Source organism: Mangifera indica, chromosome 8, assembly GCF_011075055.1.
Source record: "Mangifera indica cultivar Alphonso chromosome 8, CATAS_Mindica_2.1, whole genome shotgun sequence".
NCBI lineage: Eukaryota > Viridiplantae > Streptophyta > Magnoliopsida > Sapindales > Anacardiaceae > Mangifera > Mangifera indica.
The window spans coordinates 13,587,135-13,607,001 of NC_058144.1; the positions used below are offsets into that span (position 1 = coordinate 13,587,135).

The following is a 19,867-nucleotide window of genomic DNA, read 5'->3' on the forward strand; positions in this document are numbered from 1 at the left end:
GTCTTTTCACATATTATCCAAAAATATAAAGAGTCGTCCAAAATTAGGATCCTAAGAGAATATTAGATAACTATAAGGGACCTCAAAGTCTCATGAAATAGCACTATAGGGCCAAAAGTGATCTCGAATTAAATAAACAAGTAAAATCCACATTGTTAAGTACGAAGACTAAAGGGATACTTTTGCTGCCCAAGTTATGATAGACTAAGCCAAGGGTAAATTGGGAAAAAAGTAAAAGTGCAAGTAAAGTTTACTACTTATTGAGGAAAGTATCATCCACTCTATAACATTTTACGCTTTACAAGTAAAAGATTATCAAGATAACTGCAATGAGAAAAAGTTAACTAGCATGGAGCAATCATGAGAGGCATAATAGTCATAGTATAGTTTTACATTTTTCGGTTTGATGTATTTTAGTTGGCTTTATGTTAAGATTGTACTAATGTTTTTACTTTGTCATCCTTTGTACGTTTCACTAGTATTTTATTAAAGGGTATTTTTGAAATTTTAAATTATGCGTTGATGTGAGTTGAATTTAGGCTCAATCATACTTATATGGTCAGGGAGAGTAGCTCTTCCCTCCAGAAGACACTACTTTTTGAAGAGGGTTTTACAAGATTACTCACACAACTGTAATGAAACACAAGAAGGCAGTGTATTTATATGAATTTACAAACTTTTGGCATGCTCATACAGAAATTCAAGCAGGGATAATTCATCAAGTACCACTGGTAATCTTTTGAGCAACTAGGGAAATCTTAACAGCCAAAAATTACTTCATATAGTTCAGCAAAGAAATATGCATGCCAGTGAAGAATTCTACCAATTGTGAAAAAATACAACCTCAAATCTCACATTTGACATACACAAACTATAGATTCTACAAGATGCCTAACCTCCATAACTCAAAAGTCACAAGCAACATCAAATTCATTAGGCAAAATCATCATGGTCAGAACAGCTAATCATACTCCAATTCATCAGGTGTAACTGGCCTTTTGAGGGGGATGATGGATTTCTTTTCAGTGTCCCGAGATAAAGCTTTCCTCATATCTGAAACAGGTTATTAAATGATTAAAAAAATGAAACACAACACGATAAAACAAAATCACATTGTCACCACTGGACAAATTACTCACCTAAACCATCTTCCTCCCCTGAATAATAGCGTAGAACCCGTCTATATATTACATAGCCAAGCTGTTTAAAAGACAGAATAAAATGAGCATCATCATGTCTGGACACACAACGTGGGTGAGTAATTCAAGGGAATAATCATGTTACTTTCTTGTTTAAAGATGTATTAAGTAGCAAGACAAGTGATGAATTAGCCATTTTTCGCTAGTTGGTAACAGTCTAGCATATTGCCAACCAACCAACCAACCAGATGTATAAATTATTCTACAAGCCACAGAATTTGCCTTCATTCATCCAGCATCTTTAAGGGCTTTGGTTTTTAAAGAATTTCAAATTATTTTTCTTCTTCAATCAGCTTAATTAGGGAGAAGTTGTTAGATGATTAGTTTTTTAAGTGTGGTTTTGTAGTAAGGTTAGTCAGATGTCTCCATAAGGCTAGTTACACAGATTCACACATTCAAAGTTCAATAGTTTTTGTCACTTCAAGTGCCATTAGTAATTGTGGACAACTAATCCACTTCTGTAATTCCTCTTTATTAATTCTAATTGTTTCCTATTATTATAAAATACATACATACATACATATCTGTATGTGGGTATTTACGTGTGTATGTGCAAACCCTTTGCCATTTGAAGAGAGTCTAACTTCATAGAGTGAGTTCCTACACCCAGCAGTCAAGCATGTCCTCATAAATCAAACAAAACTTCCCCTGTCAGAAGAAAGAAGTCTGTTTACAAGAGTCAGAAGGTGTTCAGATCAAGATAGATGAAAGAGTGCCTAAATTTACCATAAATTTAGGGACAGAATCAGAAGGAGATAATGACAGAGTGCCCCCTCACGAAACAGTAGCTATCATCCTAGAAGTACACATTTATGGGAATGACTAGTAGATCAAACATCTGTATGGTTTTGACTGTATGTAAAGTGCTCAAAACATGCTGCTTCAGTAATGACAATTTGACAGCACTGCTCACAACAACTGGACTTGGTAACTATAGCAGTAGCCTAGAATCTTATCAATCATTAGGTGGATATAAAATTCATGTCAACTTCACTTCCAACCTAATTTTGAAAAATAACGGCATTTGACTCTTTTTTGTGGAAAAACTAACTACAAAACTTTAAACAACTCTTTTAAACTAGAATTAAAATAAGTATTTAAAAAAATGGCCGGTGATAGGAAAAGGATAGTGCCACATTGAGAAAAAAAAAATCCTTGCAATTTGGGCATATTTAAATCAAATGGATGTAACTTAGAAACTGTTAGGTCCCAGATTCATGTTTCACGGAAGAAGAAAAATCATATGCAAAATGGAGGCACACATGGCAGCATGAGAGACAAGACACTTGGCAATCTCAAGCTGAGGTGGTGCAGCCTCAATGGGTTGATCTCCCAGTAACAGAAAGGAAATGTGATAGCATTGGAGAGCCAGAGATGGCTAGAGACAACAAAAAGAATGTGGAGTGCATGGAAGAGGAAAGCAAGTTTTCAGAAAAAGAAAAACATGAAGTAGGGAGAGTCTAGGCCTCTAGGATACCCTAGGGGAGTTGCTTTATTTTCATTTTTGAATTTGTATTTCCATTTGATTGCTGTTGGTTTTGTAAGGAACTGGATTGAAGATATTTGTGACCAGTCTTGTTGCTCTTTTATTCTAGAAATGAAGAAGATAAGTTTACCCTTCTTTGTTATGAGTTGATTACTGTTTCATTGCTCATTTTTGGTTAGCTACGAATTGTTTGTTGATTGGAAAATTGATTGGAACTCAAGACAGTAGAGTAGAGATAGAAACTTGCTATTTTATTGATGTGTTTGGGTTACAAATAATGTTATACTAGTTAACACTCGATTGCATGGCGTTCTTCACTCCATCATGTCCGATAATGATCAACTAATTTCAAGCCAGTTCTAGGGGGGAATTATTCGGGGTAGCGGGCACTATTTTGAAGTTTAGTTCAATCTACCACCCTCAACCCGATGACCAAACAGAGGCAGTTAACCATAGTTTGGAAACTTACCTTTCATGTTTTTGTTTCAAGCAGTTGAAACAGTAACCAAAGTGGCTATCCTGGGCCAAGTATTGGTTCAACATGACCTACCATGGTTCAACGGGGATAACCCCTTTCAAGGCACTCTATGGATGGGAACCACCTACACTGTTGCGACGGAAGGATGAAACATCTAAAGTAGAGGCAGTAGATGAAATGTTGAGGGAAAGAAATGTCATTCTAGATGAATTGAAAGAGAATCTTCGCAAGGCACAAGACAAGATGAAGAAATTTGTTGACCGTAGGAGGAGTTTAACTATGAAGTGGGTGATTGTGTGTATCTTAAAATGCAGCCCTACAAATTCAAAACTCTTGCTGCCAGAATGAATGAAAAGTTTAGTCCTCGTTTTTACGAGCCTTATGAGATAACAAAGAAGATCGAGGCAGCAGCCTACTGGTTGTTATTACCTTTTACAGCTAAGATACATCCTGTATTTCACGAATCTCAACTTAAAAAACAAATTGGCCAAGCTATGACAAGTCAACCTCTTCCATAATGCATGCTTGAAAATGGAGAACTAGAACTTCAGCTTTTGGAAGTGCTTAATTACAGATATTCCTCAGTAGGTGAGTTAGAAATCTTTGTGAGATGGAAGCAGTTGCCAAATTATGAGAATTCGTAGGAGCCTTTCACCACTTTCAAACAAACCTTTCCCTATTTCCACCTTGGGGACAAGGTGACTCTCGATGGGAGGGGTAATGTTAGGTCTCAGATTTATGTTTCACATAAGAAGAAAAATCATATGCAAAATGGAGGCACACATGGCAACATGAGAGACAAGACACTTGGCAGTCTCAAGTTGAAGCAAGTGGTGCGGCCTCAATGGGTTGATCTCCCAGTAACAGAAAGGAAACATGGCAACATTGGAGAGCCAGGAATGGCTGGAGACAACAAAAAGAATGTTGAGTGCATGGAAGAGGAAATCAAGTTTTCAGAAAAAGAAAAAGATGAAGTAGGGAGAGTCTTGTTGCTCTTTTATTCCAAAAATGAAAAAATAAGTTTACCTTTCTTTGTTGTATGTTGATTACTGTTTCATTGCTTATTTTTGGTTAGCTGCGAATTGTTTGCTGATTGGAAAATTGATTGGAACTCAAGACAGTAGAGTAGTGATAGAAACTTGCTATTTTATTTTTGTGTTTGGGTTACAAATAATGTTACACTAGTTAACACTCACGTAAGCAAATTGTCAAAGGGAGGTGTTGCCGGAATTGCCCCAGGTACCTAACAAAAACCATGGAAATAGAGGGATTTGCTACTATGAAGGTTTACATGTTGTTTTCCCTAACTCTCATACCTCCATGCCTTTCACAACTCCTATTTATAAACAATATGTGGTTGACAGCCCCAACCACTTACACACAATCCTAGGCATGAATTCAAGTTTATAGGACAAGTGTTCACATGGAAAAATGCCACCTATTCTAAGGATTATGCAACCATCCTTGAGCAATACATTTTCCTGCACACCATGTCATTACTTGTGTGCACTTTGCACTTACTGAGGCGTTTCCTACTCAAGTTGGAGCACATCCATTTCCTTTGACTTGGTCTAAGTCCTAGCCACTTGTTTCAGAGATAGAAAGCCACATTTTGGGTCTTTAAGACACCCAAAAATGCAATGCGCACATGTCCCCCACCTGACTAGACCAAGCTGCATAATTTTCTGGATGCCTAAGCGTTTGGTGTTGCTTGTCTCAGTGGTGTGCACACCTATCCACCCATCCTGCGTTTGTGCCTATTTTTCATCCGCTTTGTCTAAATTTCAATTGCTTATTATATATTTAATATTTCCCGAGTCTCCTAAAGCCATCCGTAAGTGTGACTTTCGCATACAAGGAGTGTCTTCGACTATGCACACACCTTGTGCACCCAAGTCTGTTTGTGTCTATGAACCTGCCTACGGGTATGTGTGGACACAAGCTGTCCACTGCCATCAACTCGATTTCATGTCTAGCATCTTCCTACCTATGCCTGTGCATATTTACATAGCCAATTATACAAGTCGTCGTGCCTCATCCCAACTTGGTTTAGTCCAGGCTCATGCCACCTAATGCACGAGTTTGTGTCACGATCATGAGTTACTGACAAACCCTCCACCATCAAATGGAACCAACATCCTCATTGAGAGGATCATTGGGTAAGCTGTAAACTAACCTTCGACTAACTACGTGAATTCAACCTTTGTGAGCTAGTGCAACATCCCTCCTAGACCAACGTTCTAGTTTTAGCTTATGATGAGCACCCAAAAATCATCCCCCTGACTTCACTCAGTATTCATTTGCCCCAAAATTAAGTCAAGCATACATCCCCGCACATAAGTGTTTCCCTACTTGGAAAATAGTCCTTGTGAATGCCTCATGCACCCAGCAAACTCAACACTATATGTCACCCAAGTGCCTAGCCACACATCCAAGCCATATTGAATAAAATTAAAGAAGAAGTCTATAAGATTACGATTGAAAAGCATCGTTAGGATCCTGCACCTAACACCCATCGCCGACTCCATAACAATTTAGTATATTTGCAATTCATTTTTAACCTCTATCACTTCTCATAAATAGTCAATTAAATTTGTCATGTTTATATACCTATGAAGCTTTTCATCGGTAACCTCACGTGCTACTGCACAACTTAATTGTAAGGACCTGCACTATATCTTAATATCATTGAGGTCATGTAATGCAACTATTATTAACCAAAAAAGACAGTATAGGTCCATTCGATTGAGTTGTACAACACCATATGAGGTTACTAAGGGAAAACCTCACTAGTATGTAATCATGGTTGATTTAAATGACTATTTATGGAAAGCATCAAAGGTTAAAAATGACTTGCAAGTCTATTGCATTGTTATGGAGTTGACGATGGGTGCTAGGTGCCAGATCCTAGCAATACTTTTCAATCATAATGCCCCTGTTATGTTCAGTAATCTTGTTGACTACTTACCCGAAAAAAAAAAAAAAGAAATCTTCTTGACTACTTTTTTAATTTTATTCTAGATGGCTAGAACGTAAGGCTAAACACTTGGGTGACATACATTGTTGGGCTTGTTAGCTACATGTGGAATTCAAAAGGCCTGTTTTCTAGGAGCAGTGACACGTATGTGCGGTGATGTGTGCTAAACAGTATTTTGGGGCAGCTAACTGTGCAGCAAAGTAATGGAGATCAGTTTCAATTGCTTATCATGATGCATACAATAGTGCTGGTCTAAGAGGGACACTCTACTGTCCATGTGAGCTGGACGCTCACAGAGGTTACTTTCATATTATTAATCAAAGGTCAATTTTTAGTTCATTCAAGAATTCTCCCGAAGAAGACATTGGTTCCATTTGGTGAGGAAGGGTTTGTCAGCAACTCATAATCGTGACATGGGCTCGTGTGTTGGGTGGCATGAGCCAAGGTGAAAACATGCTTAGGGAGGGGCATGGCAACATGTATAATTAGTTGTGTAACTATGCATAGGTACAAGTAGGAAGGTGCTCGACATGCAGTCAAGTCGATAGGCACAGTAGACAACATGCATCAACACTTGCACACATGCACACAAAGAGACTCAGGTGTGCAAAGCACGTGCACAATAAAAAACGGCACTTTTGGATAGCTTCAAAAGACTTGGGAGTTATTAAATATACAACGGGCAATTAAAATTCAAGCAAAGAGGCTGAAAAATAGGCCCAAAACGTAGGATGGCAAACGTGTGTGCACACCACTAGGATAGGCAGCACCAAGCACACAAATAGGCAAAAAATTGCACAACTTCGATGAGGAACATAGGGGATGTGTGCACATTTCATATTTGGGTGTCTTAAAGTCCAAAAACGTGGCATTCTACTGATGAAACAAGTGGCCAGGACTCAAACCAAGTCAAAGGATATGGATGCACTCCAACTTGCAGAAAAAACACCCTACTAAGCCCAAGAAGCACACAATCAGAGACATAGTGGGAAGAAAAACATGCTAAGCAAAGAGGGCTAGACAACCCTTATAATAGGTGACATTTCTCCATGTAAACACGTCTCATGAACTTAAAAACATGCCCAGTATTGTGCCTAAGTGGTTAGAACTATCAACCGCATATTGCATATAAATAGAAGTTGAGAAAGGCATGGAGGTATGAGAGTTATGGAGAACAACTTGTAAGCCTTCATAGTAGTAGATTCCTTTTGCAAAGTCCTTTATTATGAGTAATATAAAGGTTGGGAAAAATTCTTTTAAGCTTTCTGTTTTGAGTTTCATCTTATTTTCAAATTCACGAGCGGTTAGTGAGTTCCCTGTGCTAAATTACTATGTGAATGTGGGCTGACTAGTTAGGCAACACACATTAACAATTTTCATATCGACAAATAACATTGTGACAATGTGGTTCACAACTGAGCACATATATAATCACAAGGACAAAACTGAAAGGGAAGTTCAAAATATTCTTACTTTTTCATACATCTTTATGGCCGGTGTGTTTGAAGCTCTCACAAAAAGATCCACAAAATAAGCATTATCACTGCCAAGATGAAGTTGTTTTATTAGAAAAACACCTAAAAACAACAATAAGAACCACAAAATTATACCAACAACTACCACATCAACAAGCAATTGAACAAAACAACATGTTTACCAAGGAAGGCTTGTAAAATTAGCCAAGTTACTTGTCAAAATTAAGTTAGCAAACAATAGTTTTGGGCGAGAAAAAATATCGTGTAAACTTTGTAGCATATGTTGAATGCAGCTAAGTTCAAACATGAACATCTCTTTTTTTTTTAAGAAAAGCCAAAGGAAAGCAGGATTCTACTTTCTCAAAAATCACTACTCCAATAAAATGGTGCATGAGTGGATAAAAAATCCAAACTAAAGAATCAAAGATGCACATGAACTCAAATAGCTGACTTGCTCAAAGCACTCATTTATTAAACAATCAAACTTAAATTCACAACTTGCAAGGAAGAAGGAAAAAAGACCCACAGACATCTTGTTCGGTAAAGGTAACTTGACAATATTAAAAGCATAATGTCATTCTTGCAGTTTCATGTTCACCTAAGAATTCATTAAGATATCCAAGTCAACTTAAAACTCAAATAACAAAGTACAAAGAGATACATAAAAGTATTTAATATCAGAAAGCAAGACAAAACTCCAGGCTGCATCAATGATCATAGAATAGAACCAAGAGAAACACCAAAAGAAAGAAAGAGAGAGAGAGAGAAAAGAGCAAGAAAATATAATTCACAAAAATTACATTAAAATCAATATTCTGCTGAACTACAATATTGTTTAAACCTAACATCTCTGCAGTTTCATTTTTTCTTCTGTGCATTGGGCAAGGGATAATTATAAGCAGACCAAAAACATCATAAGTACTTGTCATAAATATAAATATACACAAAAAAGAGATATTCCAACTACGTGATCTGTGGATATGATAGTTGTGGTTCACAACCAGTCTATATAACCTACCGTATAAGGCATCAAAAGTGCTCATAAAGTTATAAATAAACAGTTAACAGGTTATCACAGACACTAAACACATGCATTTTGAGTTCTGCCATGAATACACTTGAGCAGTAATCAAAAAAGAGTCTAATTTTACACACAGAAATTTGCTCAATGTTGCAGTCAGGTACAAACACTATCATGATATATGAAATAGCTTTGAATGGTCACTAAAAATAACACATGAGCCAATGAAACTTTAAAATAGGTGAGCTCAACATATAAAAGCAGGTTTGACTTCATCAAGAATAAAGAACCCTTACATCTTGTCACTGATATCTTCCAACAGATTCATCAATTTCTTAGCCAGTTGTTGCCTGCGGTATTCTGGAGCAACGGTTACTGCAGTAACATGACCATGCCAAGACTCACCTTGTCCTTCAACTTTTCCCATAACTGCAATCATATTTAGCTGCATTAATTTTTGGCAAACTTTCACTGCTCAACCGGAACATAGCAAAACAGAATATACAAAGCAAAGAGATATGAACAACATAAGTAAAAGGAAAAGGGGAAATTCAGATATCCATTCCACAATCTCACATAACCGTCACTTCTGAAGCTAGCAAAAATTTCGTTAGAAGACTATTTTAGGTGAACAAGATAAAACCCTCTATCCTCCAACAGGTACCAAAATGCAAAAACTTCTCACAAAAATCTAAGTCCAAATTACATATAAGAAAACTCATATTAAACAAGATGATCTCTAGCACCAACACCCCATCAGCCATAAACAACTGTCAAATCCTTCGCTTGAATGCTCGACCAGAGGATTAATGTCTAAACAGGCTAGAAAGTTTGGCAAAAGGCTGACTATCCGCGGAATAAACAATTACAATTTATTTATTAATTCCAGTTCCAAAGGCAACAATTAACCACTTTGTTCACTAAATTTTTGAAACCCCAAAAAGACACCAAACGCAAGATGCCAATACAGACAAACATTGCACCATATTTTATGTTATAAAAAACCCTAGATACAAAAAAAAAAAAATTCCAAATGGTAACCCAATATCATGCAATATCGTGTCAACAGAAGTACAAATTTAGAGGTTTAATAATCCAGTCCAACACAGAAATAAAAAATAAACAAAGTTTGAAGGAAGAATGAGAGGGGAAGTGCGTACTGTAACCCATGATGCGGTTACCGGGGCCTTCAGCGACGTGAAAATAATCAGGCCATCTCGCCAAGTAGGTCATGTAGAATGACATATTGAACTGTGACATCATGCGTATTTAAGAAAGAAGACGAATTATTGGCAAAATTAACTTGATAATTGCGAGTTTCAAAAAACCTTAAAAAACAACGCTTACGGTTTCAGTAAGATGGTCAAGATTAACAGAAGTGAATCGGAGAAGATCGTTGCAGCAAAATCTGCGAATCGTCGTCATCTCTCTTGAAAATTCGGTGCTTGGAATGCTGGGTTGTTCCAATGTATGCCGAAAAGAGAAGCCGGATAAGCGGGTGCGGGTGCGGGTGCGGGTGCGCGTGTGGGTCGGTTACGTTCAATGACGCCACAGCATTATACCGTACGTAAATTGTTATAATTTAACGGCCAAAGGAGTATTCCCCTCAAATATTTATTCATTTATTAATTATAATTAAAAATAAAAATATTAATTATCAAAAAGATTTTTAAAAACTAAAAGTTTATCACATTTCTCCTCTAAATTTAAAAATTTATATTTTTTTCTCAACTTAAAATTTGAAAAATAACATAATCCTTCCAAAGGTTTTTTTTTCTCTTCTTCAATGACAATATTTAACAATCAGTCTTTCCAAACACTTCTTCTCTAACTGAAGCATGTCGAATCCCCCCCGAGGGTTTTCTTTTCCCTTCTTTGATGACAATTTTTGATGGTCGGCTTTCCTAAACTTCTCTTCTCCAACCGAAGCATGTCAATCTTTAGTTAAAATCGTCAGACAAATACAATTCAGCTTCATTTGATGAAAATGCATGTTATTGTCTAATCTCCGATGGGAGAGGAAGATATAGTGAAGGTCGACTGTCGAGCGGGATCAAAGTAGTCGTTGTAAAAGGGAAAAGAAAACCCTAGGGGAGATTTATCACTTTCCAAACCCTGGGTTGGGAGAAAATTTTAGATTTTTAAACCTAAGAAAGAAATATGATAAATTTTTAGTTTTTTAAAATAGTTTTGCTAAATAACACTTTTACTTTTAATCATAACAATAAATTTTAATAGATAAATAGGTATTTAAGTTCTTTAAAGTTAATGAATAAAAATTTATCATTTCTCTAAACCTTGGGTGGAAAATAGTTGTGTGGTCTAATTTAAGGCTAAAGGACTATTTCCCACCCAAAATACGTTGTTATCTCAAGTTTCTCTTATTAACTTTAAAAATCTCATTTACCCACCCCATAAACGGTTAAAATTAATGGTTTTAAAGGCAAAATTGTTATTTTATTTGTAATATTAAAAATAAATTAAAATTTTATTTTGTTTTCCCCCCTAATCCCTAAAAACTAATCATTCTCCCCTAGGGTTTTGTTTTCAATCCTCAACACCAAATCCGATGCAATCGCCGACGACGAAGCTTACTCCGATGACCTCTCTTCCCTCCTCTGGAATGTCAGCCAACATAGATCTTACCTAAAAAAACAAAGACGAAGCTCTTCGTCTTCCCAGAAGAAGACATTTGAGAAGACAAAGAGCTTCGTCTTTCAGGTAAGATCTACGTCGGTCAGCATTCCAAAGGAGAGAAGAGAGATCACCAAAGCATGGTGATGCGTCGGGGAAGCTTCGTCGACGACGATAGCACCAGGGATTGAAAACTAAACCTTAAGGGGGGAATGTTATTTTTTAAAACTTAATCTAGAGAGAAATTGTTGGTTTTTAAGGGCTAGGAGAGAAAGAGATAAATTTTAAAGGGTTAGGGTTCCATTAATTTTAATCATTCATAGGTGAATAAATGAGATTTTCAAAATTAACGGAAGAGAACTTAAAAATAACAGTATATTTTAGATGGGAATAAGTCCTTTGGCCCTAATTTAATATCAAATAGTTAAACTTCAAGTCAAGATGAGTTCCCTCCTTTAATTGGTATAATGAATGTAATATTAATTATCGAATTCAAAATTCAAAATTTTGTTTAAATCAAATAAACTCTTTATCATTAAAAAATAAAAAATAGTTAGGACCATATGGTTAAACACCTAAATTAAACACAATATTTCTTTCATCCTTAATCTTGAGCCCTTCTAGTCTTAATATTTGGGTTGATGGTGCTATACCATCATATCACAAATTCATTTGAAAAATAGCATTAATTTCTTGATTCAGTTGTTGAACCAAGACTCGATTAAATAGTTAAAACACTGCATTTATACTCTAATATGAAAATATTACATTTGCCCCCAACCAACTTTAAAAAAATGAAATGAAATTTCACACCAATAGCATATACATTGATGTAAGACTGAAAAGTTGCACATAAACCCCCAAATTAGACATTTTCGTGTTACGAAGACAAGTTAGTAAAACCCCTTAACTTATAGTCAGTATATCAAGGTGTAATGAATGTGCCAACTGTTCTTCGAACTTCAATTTTTTGGCCAAAAAGTATCAGTCTAAACTCTGAACTTGTACATATCCCTTAGTCTACTACAAATATACTCCAAATTTATCGAATCTTAAAGAAATTCACAATTTGATCACCAAAACAATCACAAAATCCATAACTTATAAACCGAGGGGTGTGTTTTATTTTATTTAAACTATAAAATTGAACTAAACTACTTAAAAATTAAATTTTGGTTTGTGAAATAGTTTAGTTTAGATTGAAAATTTTTCAAACCAAACAAAATCATAAACCATATTTTTTTAATATATCTATATATAATTATATTTGACAGAATTTTTCAATAAACAATTAGGTCTATAATTTATTTTTTTATATTTATTTTATCATGTTCTTTAAATTATATTGTGTATATATTTCATATTTATTTTACATATTTATAGTATATTTTAGAAAAATTTAAAATAATTATGTTTGACAAAATATTCCTATAAACAATTAAGTGTACAACTTATTTTTTATCATATTTATTTTGTCATCTTCTTTAAATGTATATTGTATATATATTTCATATTTATTTTCCATTTTTATGTTATGTTTTAAAAAACTTTAAAATAATTATGTTTGATTAAATTTTCCTACAAACAATTAAGTGCACAACTTTTTTTTATATTTATTTTGTCATTTTCTTTAAATGTATATTGTATATATAGTTTATATCTATTTTACATGTTTATATTATAATTTAGAACACTATAATTTAATTAATTATATATATATATGATTTTAAAAGGGTTAAACTATAGTAGTTGAATCATATATCGAAAATCTAATTTTTTATATCATGTGTCATATATCGTATCGTATGATATGTTTTTTAAAGAAAATAAAATAATAAATATTAATAAAATAATAAAAATTATAATTGATATGTCATTATTTTGAAAATATTATAAAAACCCTTAACATTTGAAAAATTTTTTATAAACACTCATACTATACCATCATTTTCTCTAAAAAAGTGTATCAATCCGTATTAATAATATATATTATATCATAAAATATGTTTATTATATTGTATTAATTTGATATGTTTTATGATGCGTATGATTTTTAATCTTATGATATGTATGATTTTTATCTTGTATCATAAGATACATATAATGTATCATAAGATATTGATAAATATGATTCAAATTGTAATCTAAATTAGACTAAACCATATTTTTTTAGTTTGGTTTGATTTGATTTGATAATTTTGTAAACTGTTTTTCTAGTTTGGTTTGAAAAAACTTTTAAACCACACCAAATCGATTCATGCACACTATTATATTGTATAGTTTGGAAGGTGAATGTGGTTAGTTTTCAATTAGATTTTTTTTATTGAAAATTTAAAAAAAATTTGACCGAAATTTTGAACATGGAGGAGAACAGATTGAAAATTTGATAAATATATTTCATGAGTTTGTAGGATTATGTTAGTTTAATTCTTAAATTTTTTATTAATTATTTTAATTAATATTCCAAATAAAAATAGGGAAATTATTCCAACTTTTATACATCATTTCCAAATAAATAATTTTAACTAAATCCAATACATGATCGAAGTATATATTGAAGTATACATACTTCAAACTTTTTTATCAAAGTTTTGATTATTTTAAATTCAATAACCAAAACATTATAGAATTATGATATTATTTAAATTTAGAGAAATGATCATATTCAAAATTTTAATAAGTAATTCTATTATAGAGAGACCGTGATATTATCTTAATTTTATTTAAATAAATTATTTATGTTTTGAAATTTTATTTATTATTTAATTGGAAAAAATCAAATTGGTTAAAGATAATTTTTCCATCATATGTCCACCACAACAAAATTAGAGGATATGCAGAGATATCAGTTGAATCTTGCCAGATTGTTTCTCATCAAGTTGAAGATTTTTACTTAAGTTAAGAAGAAATATTGAAGAAGACAAATCAAGCGTCATATTCTGTGTCTCTAATCATTCGTTGACATTTTTGAGCCAAATCATTATTCAGTTTGAGATCTACAATAACAAATCATAACGGTTGGATTAACATGCGTTAGTGTTATGACAATGAATAACGATAATAGAGTGAGCTGTTGAAACGTAAAGAGCTATTCAAGATAAATGTTATGGTCTTGGTTGGATCGAAGCATCAAACCATGATTTTGAATTCAAGTAGACCGCTTGTAAGTTATGGTGATTAAGAATCAAGAATGCAAAGACAATTGCAAACTATATAAATAAATTATAATTTTAGAATGAAAAGAGTGTTTTTATTTAAAGAATGTTGGCCTTTACATAGGCTCAACTCCGATGGATACAAGCCATTTTTTTCTACAATTTTGGGGAAAATACCAAGCCTAATTTGACCAAGAAAGCAGGGAATAAATCCCTTTATTTTATCAACAAACAAACCTACTTCTAGACCAACAAACAAACCTACCTTTACACCAAGCCTCCCTTCCTATGTTGATGTTTTATTTTATTTGCAAGTAAGCTTCATAACAACCCTCACCCTAAATTTGATCCTTGTCACCAGGGATCTTGAAATTTGGAAAGTCTTAACGAAACTTGTCTCATTGGATCCATGAGAATTATGTCTCGTCCACTTCATACCATTTTACTAGAAGTTCATGTCTATAACCACACCTTTGAATTGTCATGATAGTTTCAGGTTGTCTTTGTCCCTTCAAGGTTGATTCATTGAACTTCGAAGGTAGCACCATGACTAGAGTATTATTTCCAATCTTTTTCTTTTGTAGTGACACATGAAATACTAGGTGAACATGACTTGATGCAAGAAGCTCCGACCTATAGCCTACTTTTCCAATTCTTTCCAACAACTTGAAAGGTCCATAAATTGGGCTACTAATTTTTTAGATATTGGTTTGGACACTATTACTTGGCAGTATGGCTAGAGTTTTGTGTATACCCAATCGCCTTTGATGACTTGTTGTTTCACATGACTATTGTCATAAACTTGTTTCATTCAGTTTTGGGCTATTTGGAGTCGGCTTTGAAGTTCTTTCAACAATTCATCTATTTTTACTAGGGTTTCTTTAACTGCCTAAATTTTAGATTTTCTCAAAATATAAGAAAGAAGAGTCGTGGTCAGTCTACCATACACAATATTTAAAGAGAGTGGTAAATATGAAAGAGTGGCAACTAGTGTTGTAACAATATTCAAGCCATGTAATCCATTGAGTCCATTCCTTTGGTTTAAAGCTTGTAAAACATTACAGTTACATCTCAATAGTATGGTTGATGATTTCATTCTGATCATTTGTTTTTGGGTGATAAAAGGAGCTAAAGTTAAAATGAGTTCCTTATACTCGAAAAAGTTCTTTCCAAAACAAGCTTGTGAAAGTGGGATCCCAATCACAAGCAATGGATTATGGCATACCATGAAGCTTGAATATTTTGTCTAAAAAGACTTGGCTAATTCCAGGTGCTGTATATGGATGGGAAATCGATATGAAGTGAATGTACTTTGAGAGGCGATTGACCACACAAAAATAGTAGACTTTTCTTTTGAAAGAGTTAGACTGTCAATAAAGTCTATGGATATGTTTACCCAAAGTTAGGTAGGAATTGGAAGAGGTTGTAACAATCCTATAATCCCTATAAGTTAGACTTATGGTATTCCTTCATCTTTTTTCCAAAGAAAACTTCTCTAAGGCAATGGTGAGTATTAAAATATCCTTCATTGGTCCTTTTGTGGATTTCTTCGAGCAATACTGGAAAAGGGATAAGTCATAGGGAAGATAAATCTTACCTTTGAAGAATAAAATACCATGTTAGATTTGCCAAGGTCCACTTCTCTTATTTAGACTAATCAATGGAGCCTTTGATGGTGGGATGGTTATTACTCTTACCTCAAATAAGTTCTAGCCATTACAGTGTAGAAGTTGAGAGAGCCAATACTTTTGCCATTTGTCATTGTCATGAGGGGGCGTCAACTGTTGCATTTATTTTCCCTTGTCAATATTTTATTGTAAAGTCATAGCAATAAGCTTGATAAGCCATCTTTGTTGTGCCATGATTGCTATTTTTTTATCCCATAGATATTTAAGACTTCATAGATCCATTCAAATGATAAATTGCCTTCTTAATAAATAGGGACCCAACTTCTATACTGCTAAAACTAAAGTCATCAATTCCTTTTCATAAGTGGAGAATGAAAGATTTTTACCTTGAAGACTTGTGTTGAAATAAGTAATAAACCATTCCAAAGGCATCACACTCTATGGAAAAAGGAAATGAGAAATTAGGGAATGCTAGGATTAGAGCTTTGGTCATGGCGTCATTGAGTTGTAAGAATGCTTGATTTGTAGCTTCATTCCATTTAAAGACATTCTTCTTGAGTAAGCCTATAAGAGGTCAGACAATGATGCCATAATTAATTATGAATTTTCTATAGCAACTTGTTAGACCCAAAAATCCTAGTTGCTCTTTAATTGTAGTAGGTATGGTCTAGCTAATCATTGCCTTGATTTTATTTGGATCAGTCATGACTCCATTTTGATTGATAACATGCCCCAAGCACTAAATTTGTTGCCTAGAGAATTAGGATTTTTCTTTTTTCACAACAAGTTTATTATCCCTCAAAATTGAAAAAAACAATTCTAAAATGTTCCAAATGTTCTTGCCAATTTTGACTATGGACCAGAATATCATAAAAAATACCAAAATAAATTTCCTCAATATTTTTTAAAGATGTCTTTCATAGTGAAAAGCCAAACAATAGTACCAAGAATTCATAATGGTTATGGTGTGTATGGAAGGTAGTTTTAGCAATATCTTCATAATGTATTTGAGTCCAATGGTATCTTATGTTAGTGTTATGCCCTTAAGTTAATCAATTTGTACATCTGTATATTGCAATTTATTTATCTATTAATAAAAAAGGAATTTATTATTCATTCACATTAATGTTCATACAAATAATATAAAATTAGAATGGTAGAATCGTATAAGGGAATCTGACAATTGATGAGCACATTAGAGCACTATTCTAGAAACATTAATAATCTTGATATTACTTTGACTAAAGGCACAAGTAATAGTAATAGGATTATCATAGTGTTAAGTGATCACACTGAAAGTTGGTGACAATTCTCATATGTCAAAGCAGTTAGCTAATAGTTTAGTGTAACACATGAGTATATGTTGTTGATGTATCTAGTAGACTGACTCAATAAGAAGATTTTCATATAAATGGTTACTTTGTTGTCTAAAGAAAAAATCTTCTAATTCACAGGTACATGTGATCTTTAAACTATATATGACAATTTTGATCCGAATTTAGGGTCTCTGACCCACCCTACCTTACCCTACCCTACCCTACCCTACCCTAATAGGAAAGAGATTTCTTGATAAAAATAGGAAAAGGGATGAGGACAGGGACGTAAAATATCCCTATAACCAGGGACAAGGATACATATATTTCCTCCCCAACCTGCCCTGTCATGTCCTATCCTTATCTCTACCTTTTATATTAATATGTTTGTTTAAAGTACTAACATATCTTTATAGTTTAGACTATTTATGTTTTTAAATTTTATTTATGTTTTTTGTTTGTGCATATTAAGATGGTCATTATATGATATTTGTAGTATTTGAAATAGTGGGTTAGTTTTAGTTTTAGTTCATTTTGTTATTTAATATGTTTATATTGTGTTAAAAATATACAGGGAGGGGATTTTTCCCCACACGTATAAGGATGAGGAAAGGATTTTCGCCCACGAGTAGAAGATGAGGAGAAGATTTTTTTCTGTGAATAAAGGAAAACGAGAGAATTTTTTTCCATAAGTGGGGGACAGAGAATCCTTGTCATCCTTGTAGTGGGATCAAGCCAGGGACGAAGATACAAAATAAATTATTTTACCCAATACCTCTGCGTTGATATCCTTGCCTAAGACTTGAGGTCACTGGACGTCTTGTATAAAGATTAATATAGTTCGATGCCACCTAACATGTTGTCATAATTAGGATAACCATAAAGGTGGTAATTGACTATATCGAGATTTGTATAAAGGCTATGGTGGATCAATAAAAGATTTATCACTCCTAAACACATGAGTTGATATCTCGAATTAGAATGTTGAAAGATACCAATGACCACTCTAATCTATGGTCACAGTGGAATTGGGTCAAAGACCAGTCCAAGTCATTTAATCATTAATGTGCATTAGTTCATTTCTAAGAGTTATTAAGATAGATATGTATCTATATCTCAGCTTCCAGAGATTTCGATTGACAAAAAGATCATATTATATGTAACTATGAAGTTAATAAAGCTTAAAGTTATTCATTGACACTCTATCAGTTGGGTGGCCATAATACCTTACTAGAAGCCAGTTTTCGTCAATGTCCATATTTAGTATGAATTTGAACACTATTGATTCGATAGAGATATTTGATTATTTGTTGATAATTCTAAGGTATTTGAATAGAAATGAAGTTATAAATAGACTAGGCTTATCTAATAAGATTGAATTAGCCCAGTATGAATTTTTCCTTGACCATGAATGCCGCAAATTATGATAAAACTTTATCCAAGTTTCATCTAGATGTATACCTAAAATCTGGATAACTTATGGATCGTATGGGATAAGGATCAAGGATGAATGATTGTTCATTGTTTTTTTATAAATATAGAATGAATTTAATAGTTTCAAAACTTTTACCCAATTCTAAAGATGAACATACATTCCTACAAAGACCTTTCTTATTCAGAGAGTCCTAGCAACTTTACATGATTGGTTTTATCCTCTATTTCCTTCTTTTTTGTCTGTGCTTCATATGGATACAAGATGTCACCTCTTAGTGGGAAGATAACGTTCTCATGGCCACATAAAAACCAAAGGAGCTTTCAAACGCAAGTATGGTGTTTTTGAAATACCCTATGTTTGTATAAACATGATTCATGAAAATACTTGCTAAAACATGATCCTCCATGGGGTTTTTGAGTCTTGATTGATTTTTAATTGTATTCCATTGCTTTGTTGGATTTTGATAACCTGAAAATTCCTAATAGTGGTATCAAAGCCAATGTTTAGGGTATTTTCATGAAAATTTAAAACATATAAAATTATGATATCAATCATGTTAAAATTTTAAGTTTGATTTGTGATATGTTGTTGCACAATAATTGATAATCATGTTAACATAAAGTTTATGTTAAAATTGTTGAGTTCTAGTTTTTCAATTTTGCTTGAGAATTATTGAAAATATGCATGTTACATTAATTTAGTTGAATGCAATTAATTTTATGTCGTTGTATAAAATCACCTTTGAATCATGTTGTTGTACGTTTTGAGGTTGCTATTAGTGTAAGATAGGCTTACATATTGTATTGTCTCATCCCAACGAGGACATGTTGAATTTAGGAAGGTTTTCTAACAATTGCTTCATAGTTGAACCTAGAAAACGCATTATGAACAGGTATGCATATGACCGTTCATCACCATATTCTGCTACAGTGACAACTGACTCCATTATAGAGACAAAATATATTACTACTTTAGAAATAGCAAAAGAGATTGTATGGATATGCAAGTTCGTATTTAAACTTGGTATGGTTTCAAAAATGACTTATCTAATAACCATATTCTATGA

General features: G+C 33.5%; 1 protein-coding gene across 1 annotated transcript; it reads right to left on the minus strand.

Annotated features, from left to right (window-relative positions):
- Window positions 1–636: 636 nt before the first annotated feature.
- Window positions 637–10,151, minus strand: LOC123224490 (N-terminal acetyltransferase B complex catalytic subunit NAA20). The gene is made up of 6 exons (XM_044648170.1): window positions 9,984–10,151; window positions 9,797–9,887; window positions 8,933–9,065; window positions 7,614–7,683; window positions 1,140–1,200; window positions 637–1,053 (listed from the first exon to the last, which is right to left on the minus strand). Exons 1-6 carry the CDS (start codon window positions 10,059–10,061, stop codon window positions 962–964), a joined length of 525 nt encoding a protein of 174 aa, XP_044504105.1. The 5' UTR covers window positions 10,062–10,151; the 3' UTR covers window positions 637–961.
- Window positions 10,152–19,867: the final 9,716 nt, after the last annotated feature.